The 9,003-nt window shown below is 55.7% G+C and overlaps 1 protein-coding gene across 1 annotated transcript in view; it reads right to left on the minus strand.

Annotated features, from left to right (window-relative positions):
• Positions 1 to 4,479: 4,479 nt before the first annotated feature.
• LOC144954856 (PDZ and LIM domain protein 7-like) overlaps positions 4,480 to 9,003 on the minus strand; it is a 30,793-nt gene continuing 26,269 nt past the window's right edge. Inside the window, exons 5-6 of the mRNA XM_078885254.1 lie at positions 8,936 to 9,003; positions 4,480 to 5,119 (exon numbers count right to left, since the gene is read on the minus strand). The exon at positions 8,936 to 9,003 is cut by the window's right edge and continues 75 nt beyond it. Coding sequence (XP_078741380.1) covers positions 5,028 to 5,119; positions 8,936 to 9,003 — 160 coding nt within the window. The 3' untranslated portion in view covers positions 4,480 to 5,027. The remainder of the gene's footprint in view (positions 5,120 to 8,935) is intronic.

Here is a 9,003-nt window from a genome sequence, read left to right on the forward strand (position 1 = left end):
TGATGGGTGGGTGAGTGGGTGAGTTGGTGGGTGGGTGAGTGGGTGAGTTGGTGGGTGGGTGAGTGGGGTGAGTTGGTGGGTGGGTGGGTGAGTTGGTGTGTGGGTGAGTGAGTTGATGGGTGGGTGAGTTGGTGGGTTGGTGAGTGAGTTGGTGGGTGGGTGAGTGAGTTGGTGGGTGGGCGGGTGAGTTGATGGGTGGGGGGTGAGTTGGTGGAGAGTGAGTGGGTGAGTTGGTGGGTGGGTGGTGGGTGAGTTGGTGGGTGGGTGAGTGAGTTGGTGGGTGGGTGAGTGGTGAGTTGGTGGGTGGGTGGGTGAGTTGGTGGGAGAGTGAGTGGGTGAGTGGTGGGTGGGGGGTGGGTGGTGGGGGTGGGTGGTGGTGGTGGGTGGGTGGGTGGGGGGCGGGTGAGTTGATGGGTGGGTGAGTGGGTGAGTTGGTGGGTGGGTGAGTTGGTGGGTGGGGTGAGTTGGTGGGTGGGTGGGTGAGTTGGTGGGTGGGTGAGTGAGTTGGTGGGTGGGTGAGTGCGTTGGTGGGTGGGTGAGTGAGTTGGTGGGTGGGTGAGTTGGTGGGTGAGTTGGTGGGGTGGGTGAGTGGGTGGGTGAGTTGGTGGGTGGGTGAGTTGGTGGGTGGGTGAGTTGGTGGGTGGGTGAGTGAGTTGGTGGGTGGGTGTGAGTGAGTTGGTGGGTGGGTGGGTGAGTTGATGGGTGGGTGAGTTGGTGGGTGGGTGAGTGGGTGGGTGAGTTGGTGGGTGGGTGAGTGAGTGAGTTGGTGGGTGGGTGAGTGAGTTGGTGGGTGGGTGAGTGAGTTGGTGGGTGGGTGAGTGAGTTGGTGGGTGGGTGAGTGAGTTGGTGGGTGAGTGAGTTGGTGGGTGGGTGAGTGAGTGAGTTGGTGGGTGAGTGGGTGAGTTGGTGGGTGGGCGGGGTGAGTTGGTGGGTGGGCGGGTGAGTTGGTGGGTGAGTGTGTTGGTGAGTGGGTGGGTGGCTGAGTGAGTTGGTGGGTGGGTGGGTGAGCGGCTGGGTGAGTGAGCGGCTGCGTGAGTTGGTGGGTGGGTGAGTGAGTTGGTGTGTGGGTGAGTGAGTTGGTGGGTGGGCGGGTGAGTTGATGGGTGGGGTGAGTTGGTGGGTGGGTGAGTTGGTGGGTGGGCGGGTGAGTTGGTGGGTGAGTGTGTTGGTGAGTGGGTGGGTGGCTGAGTGAGTTGGTGGGTGGGTGAGCGGGCGGGTGAGTTGGTGGGTGAGTGTGTTGGTGAGTGGGTGAGCGGCTGGGTGAGTTGGTGGGTGGGTGAGCGGGCGGGTGAGTTGGTGGGTGAGTGGCTGAATGTGAAACTGACTAACTGACTGAGTGACTGACTTGCTGAGTGAGTGACTGACTAACTGAGTGAGTGACTGACTGACTAACTAAGTGACTGACTAACTGACTAACTAACTGAATGACTAACTAAGTGACTGACTAACGTGACTGACTGAGTGACTAAGTGAATTGTAGTGTCCTCTCCGCTCCTTATATGGGCACGGGTTTGATGATGCAAGACACGTGGGGCGGGGTCGTGGGCAGTGCAGCCCCCCCCCATGCCCTTATACGGTCATGAGGGTCGGTTGGGGGTGGTTTGCCATGGGAACAGCTCGAGGTGGTGGGGGGGGGGCTTCTCTTCCTCCCTTATATGGTCATGGGGGGGCGGTTGGGGGTGGTTGCCATGGGGACAGCTCGAGGTGGTGTGGGGGGGGGGCGTCTCTTCGCTCCTTATATGGTCATGAGGGTCGGTTCGGGGTGGTTGCCATGGGGACAGCTCGAGGTGGTGTGGGGGGGGGGCGTCTCTTCGCTCCTTATATGGTCATGAGGGTCGGTTGGGGGTGGTTGCCATGGGGACAGCTCGAGGTGGTGTGGGGGGGGGCGTCTCTTCGCTCCTTATATGGTCATGAGGGTCGGTTCGGGGTGGTTGCCATGGGGACAGCTCGAGGTGGTGTGGGGGGGGGGGCGTCTCTTCGCTCCTTATATGGTCATGAGGGTCGGTTGGGGGTGGTTGCCATGGGAACAGCTCGAGGTGGTGTGGGGGGGGCTTCTCTTCGCTCCTTATATGGTCATGGGGGGCGGTTGGGGGTGGTTGCCATGGGGACAGCTCGAGGTGGTGTGGGGGGGGGCGTCTCTTCGCTCCTTATATGGTCATGAGGGTCGGTTGGGGGTGGTTGCCATGGGGACAGCTCGAGGTGGTGTGGGGGGGGCTTCTCTTCGCTCCTTATATGGTCATGAGGGTCGGTTGGGGTGGTTGCCATGGGGACAGCTCGAGGTGGTGTGGGGGGGGGGCGTCTCTTCGCTCCTTATTCGAGGTGGTGGTGTGGGGGGGGGGCGTCTCTTCGCTCCTTATATGGTCATGAGGGTCGGTTGGGGGTGGTTGCCATGGGGACAGCTCGAGGTGGTGTGTGGGGGGGGGCTTCTCTTCGCTCCTTATATGGTCATGAGGGTCGGTTGGGGGTGGTTGCCATGGGGACAGCTCGAGGTGTGTGGGGGGGGGGCTTCTCTTCGCTCCTTATATGGTCATGAGGGTCGGTTGGGGGTGGTTGCCATGGGGACAGCTCGAGGTGGTGGGGGGGGGGGCGTCTCTTCGCTCCTTATATGGTCATGGGGGGGATGTTGCCTTGGCAACATCTCACGGGGGGGGGGCGGTTGGGGGTGGTTGCCATGGGGACAGCTCGAGGTGGTGTGGGGGGGGGGCGGTTGGGGGTGGTTGCCATGGGGCTATTGTTATAGGGCTATTGTTATATGACTATTGTTATAGGGCTATTGTTATATGACTATTGTTATAGGGCTATTGTTATATTACTATTGTTATAGGGCTATTGTTATAGGGCTATTGTTATATGACTATTGTTATATGACTATTGTTATAGGGCTATTGTTATATGACTATTGTTATGGGGCTATTGTTATATTACTATTGTTATAGGGCTATTGTTATGACTTGTTATATGACTATTGTTGTAGGGCTATTGTTATATGACTAGTGTTATAGGGCTATTGTTATATGACTATTGTTATAGAGCTATTGTTATGACTTGTTATATGACTATTGTTGTAGGGCTATTGTCATATGACTAGTGTTATAGGGCTATTGTTATATGACTTGTTATAGGGCTATTGTTATATGACTATTGTTATAGGGCTATTGTTATATGACTATTGTTATAGGGCTATTGTTATATGACTAGTGTTATAGGGCTATTGTTATATGACTTGTTATAGGGCTATTGTTATATGACTATTGTTATAAGGCTATTGCTATAGGGCTATTGTTATAGGGGTGTTGCTATAGGGGTGTTGTTATATTGACACAGATAGTCAGATGTCTCACTCGTTTTTTTTATTGGCATCACCACCATCAACATCACCATCATCACCACCATCACCGTGTGACGTCACGGCTCGCCACGTGACGCAATTAACATTCCGCAAAGAGACGGGGAGGGGGAGGGGCTTAGGGTGGGGGAAGGGGCTTAGGGGGGAGGAGCTTAGGGTGGGGGGAGGGGCTTAGGGAGGAGGGGCTTAGGGTGGGGGAGGGGCTTAGGGGGGAGGGGCTTAGGGTGGGGGGCTTAGAGGGGAGGGGCTTTAGGGGGAGGGGCTTAGGGTGAGGGAGGGGCTTAGAGGGGAGGGGCTTAGGGTGGGGGGAGGGCTTAGGGAGGAGGGGCTTAGGGTGGGGGAGGGGCTTAGGGAGGAGGGGCTTAGGGTGGGGGAGGGGCTTAGAGGGGAGGGGCTTAGGGTGGGGGAGGGGCTTAGGGGGAGGGGCTTAGGGTGGGGGAGGGGCTTAGGGGGAGGGGCTTAGGGGGGAGGGGGCTTAGGGTGGGGGAGGGGCTTAGGGGGAGGGGCTTAGGGTGGGGGAGGGGCTTAGGGGGAGGGGCTTAGGGTGGGGGAGGGGCTTAGGGTGGGGGGAGGGGCTAGAGACCCCCCCCCCCCCCCACCACAGCGACATCCATCCAGCAGTGGACAGAGCCCGGAGTTGCTCTCAACTCGTGTGGAGTTGTTGTTGTTGTTGTAGTTGTTGTTGTTGTTGTAGTTGTTGTTGTTGTTGTGTGGTTGGGGCTGTGTGTGGTGTTGGTGTGGTAGTTGTTGTGTAGTTGTGTGTGTGTGTCTGTGTGTGTCGTCTGTGTGTAGTTGTGTGTGTGTGTCTGTGTGTGTGTCTGTGTGTAGTTGTGTGTGTGTCTGTGTGTGTGTCTGTGTGTGTGTCTGTGTGTGTGTCACTGTGTGTGTGTGTGTGTCACTGTGTGTGTGTGTCTCTGTATGTGTCTGTGTGTGTGTGTGTCTGTGTGTGTGTGTGTCTGTGTGTGTGTGTGTCTGTGTGTGTGTCTGTGTGTGTGTATGTGTCTGTGTGTGTGTCTGTGTGTGTGTGTGTGTCTGTGTGTGTGTCTGTGTGTGTGTGTGTGTGTCTGTGTGTGTGTCTGTGTGTGTGTGTGTCACTGTGTGTGTGTCTGTGTGTGTGTGTGTCACTGTGTGTCTGTGTGTGTGTGTGTGTCTGTGTGTGTGTGTGTGTCACTGTGTGTGAGTCTGTGTCTGTGTGTGTGTGTGTGTCTGTGTGTGTGTATGTGTCTGTGTGTGTGTGTGTGTCTGTGTGTGTGTATGTGTCTGTGTGTGTGTCTGTGTGTGTGTGTGTCTGTGTGTGTGTCTCTGTGTGTGTGTGTCTATGTGTGTAGTTGCTAGATGTTGAGGTTGCGAGCTGACAGCTGATGGTGCCAGTCTCTCTGTGTGTGTGTGTCTGTGTGTGTGTGTCTGTGTGTGTGTGTGTGTCTGTGTGTGTGTCTGTGTGTGTGTGTGTGTGTCTGTGTGTGTGTGTCTGTGTGTGTCTGTGTGTCTGTGTGTGTGTGTATGTGTGTGTGTCTCTGTGTGTGTGTGTGTCTGTGTGTGTGTGTGTCTGTGTGTGTCTGTGTGTCTGTGTGTGTGTGTCTCTGTGTGTGTGTCTGTGTGTGTGTCTATGTGTGTGTGTCTGTGTGTGTGTGTGTCTGTGTGTGTGTGTGTCTCTGTGTGTGTGTGTCTATGTGTGTAGTTGCTAGATGTTGAGGTTGCGAGCTGACAGCTGATGGTGCCAGTCTCTGAGTCGGGCGTAGCGCTCACCCTGAATCTGAGACTCAAAAACGATCCCTGTGGAGGAGAGGAGGTGAGACACTCACCAATTACTCACCCACTCAGTCAGTTAGTCAGTCACTCAGTCAGTCACTCAGTCAGTCAGTCACTCAGGTCAGTCACTCAGTCAGTCACTCAGTCACTCAGTCAGTCACTCAGTCAGTCACTCACTCAGTCAGGCACTCAGTCAGTCACTCAGTCACTCAGTCAGTCAGTTACTCAGTCACTCACTCAGTCAGTCAGTCACTCAATCAGTCACTCAGTCACTCACTCAGTCAGTCAGTTACTCAGTCACTCAGTCAGTCACTCAGTAAGTCACTCAGTCAGTCACTCAGTCAGTCACTCAGTCAGTCAGTCACTTAGTCAGTCACTCAGTCAGTCAGTCACTCAGTCACTCAGTCAGTCAGTCACTCAGTCAGTCACTCAGTCAGTCAGTTACTCAGTCACTCAGTCAGTCACTCAGTAAGTCACTCAGTCAGTCAGTCACTCAGTCAGTCACTCAGTCAGTCAGTCACTTAGTCAGTCACTCAGTCAGTCAGTCACTCAGTCACTCAGTCAGTCAGTCACTCAGTCACTCAGTCAGTCAGTCAACTCAGGTCACTCACTCAGTCACTCAGTCACTCAGTCACTCACTCAGTCACTCAGTCAGTTACTCAGTCAGTCACTCACTCACCCAGTCACTCACCCACTCAGTCACTCAGTCAGTCACTCACTCACCCACTCAGTCAGTCACTCACTCAGTCAGTCACTCACCCACTCAGTCAGTCACTCACTCACCCACTCACTCACTCACTTAGTCACTCAGTCATTCACTCACCCACTCACCCACCCACCCACTCACCCACCCACCCACCCACTCACCCACCCACTCACCCACTCACCCACCCACCCACCCACCCACTCACCCACCCACCCACCCACTCACTCACCCACCCACCCACCCACTCACTCACCCACTCACCCACCCACCCACTCACCCACCCACTCACTCACCCACCCACTCACCCACTCACTCACCCACTCACCCACCCACTCACCCACCCACCCACCCACTCACTCACTCACTCACTCACCCACTCACCCACCCACCCACTCACTCACTCACTCACCCACCCACCCACCCATCCACCCACTCACTCACCCACCCACTCACCCACCCACCCACCCACTCACTCACTCACTCACTCACCCACCCACTCACCCACCCACCCACCCACTCACTCACCTATCCACTCTCCCACTCACCCACCCACTCACCCACCCACCCACTCACCCACCCACCCACCCACCCACTCACTCACTCACTCACTCACCCACCCACTCACCCACCCACCCACCCACTCACTCACCTACCCACTCTCCCACTCACCCACTCACCCACTCACCCACCCACCCACCCACTCACTCACCCACCCACTCACCCACCCACTCACCCACCCACTCACCCACCCACTCACCCACTCACTCACTTACCCACTCACCCACCCACCCACCCACTCACCCACCCACCCACCCACTCACTCACTCACCCACCCACTCACCAACCCACCCAACCACTCACCCACCCACTCACCCACCCACTCACCCACCCACCCACTCACCCACTCACTCACTTACCCACTCACCCACTCACCCACCCACTAACTCACCCACCCACCCACTCACTCACTAACCCACTCACTCACCCACCCACTCACTCACTCACTCACCCACTCACTCACTCACCCACCCACTCACTCACCCACTCACCCACCCACGCACCCACTCACTCACCGACCCACTCACCCACCCACTCACTCACTCACCCACCCACCCACCCACTCACTCACTCACTCACCCACCCACTCACTCACTCACTCACCCACTCACTCACTCACTCACCCACTCACTCACTCACTCACCCACTCACTCACTCACCCACCCACTCACTCACTCACCCACTCACTCACCCATTCACCCACTCACCCACTCACTCACTCACTCACCCACTCACCCACCCACTCACTCACCCACTCACTCACTCACTCACCCACTCACTCACTCACCCACCCACTCACTCACTCACTCACTCACCCACTCACTCACCCATTCACCCACTCACCCACTCACTCACTCACTCACCCACTCACTCACCCACTCACTCACCCACTCACTCACTCACTCACCCACTCACTCACTCACCCACCCACCCACCCACTCACCCACCCACTCACCCACCCACTCACTCACTCACCTCACCCACTCACTCACTCACTCACTCACCCACTCACTCACTCACTCACCCACCCACCCACTCACCCACCCACCCACCCACTCACCCACCCACTCACCCACCCACTCACTCACTCACTCACTCACCCACTCACTCACTCACCCACTCACTCACTCACTCAATCACTCACTCACTCACTCACCCACTCACTCACTCACCCACTCACTCACTCACTCACCCACCCACCCCACTCACTCACTCACTCAATCACTCACTCACTCACCCACTCACTCACTCACTCACTCACCCACTCACTCACTCACCCACTCACTCACTCACTCACCCACTCACTCACTCACTCAATCACCCACTCACTCACTCACCCACTCACTCACTCACTCAATCACCTCGCTTTCTTGTGGGAGTCTTCCTCTTCTGGCGATCCAACTGCGGTGGAAAGAAAGTGAGTGAGTGGGTGGGTGATTGAGTGAGTGACTGACTGAGTGACTGACTGACTGAGTGACTGAGTGAGTGACTGACTGAGTGAGTGGCTGAGTGAGTGACTGAGTGAATGGATGAGTGGATGAGTGAGTGGATGATAGAGTGAGTGAGTGACTGACTGACTAACTAACTAACTGACTGGTTGAGTGACTGACTGAGTGAGTGACTGAGTGAGTGAGTGACTGAGTGACTGACTGAGTGACTGACTGAGTGAGTGAGTGACTTACTGAGTCACTAAGTGTCTGACTGAGTGATTGACTGACTGAGTGACTGAGTGAGTGACTGACTGAGTGAGTGGGTGAGTGACTGACTGAGTGAGTGGGTGAGTGACTGACTGAGTGAGTGGGTGAGTGACTGACTGAGTGAGTGGCTGAGTGAGTGATTGACTAACTAACTAACTAACTGACTAACTGACTGAGTGACTGACTGACTGACTGAGTGACTGACTGAGTGAGTGGGTGAGTGACTGACTGAGTGAGTGGCTGAGTGAGTGATTGAGTGAGTGACTGAGTGAATGGATGAGTGGATGAGTGAGTGGATGATTGAGTGACCGACTAACTAACTAACTGACTGAGTGACTGAGTGACTGAGTGACTGAGTGAGTGACTCACGCGACTCGGTGCCTGTCAGCTGAGCGAGGATCCTGAAAGATCGACTCTGAGTCGTCCCCGTTCGCGGGTTCCAGTGCTGGGTGTCCACCAGTGACTGACTTACTGAGTGACTGACTGAGTGAGTGGCTGACTGAGTGAGTGGGTGAGTGACTGACTGAGTGAGTGGATGAGTGAGTGGATGATTGAGTGACTGACTGACTAACTAACTAACTGACTAACTGACTGAGTGACTGAGTGAGTGACTCACGCGACTCGGTGCCTGTCAGCTGAGCGAGGATCCTGAAAGATCGACTCTGAGTCGTCCCCGTTCGCGGGTTCCAGTCCTGGGTGTCAACCAGTGACTGACTTACTGAGTGACTGACTGAGTGAGTGGCTGACTGAGTGAGTGGGTGAGTGACTGACTGAGTGAGTGGATGAGTGAGTGGATGATTGAGTGACTGACTGACTAACTAACTAACTGACTAACTGACTGAGTGACTGACTGACTGAGTGACTGAGTGAGTGACTCACGCGACTCGGTGCCTGTCAGCTGAGCGAGGATCCTGAAAGATCGACTCTGAGTCGTCCCCGTTCGCGGG

Source organism: Lampetra fluviatilis, unplaced genomic scaffold (assembly GCF_964198595.1).
Source record: "Lampetra fluviatilis unplaced genomic scaffold, kcLamFluv1.1 SCAFFOLD_867, whole genome shotgun sequence".
Taxonomy (NCBI): Eukaryota; Metazoa; Chordata; class Hyperoartia; order Petromyzontiformes; family Petromyzontidae; genus Lampetra; species Lampetra fluviatilis.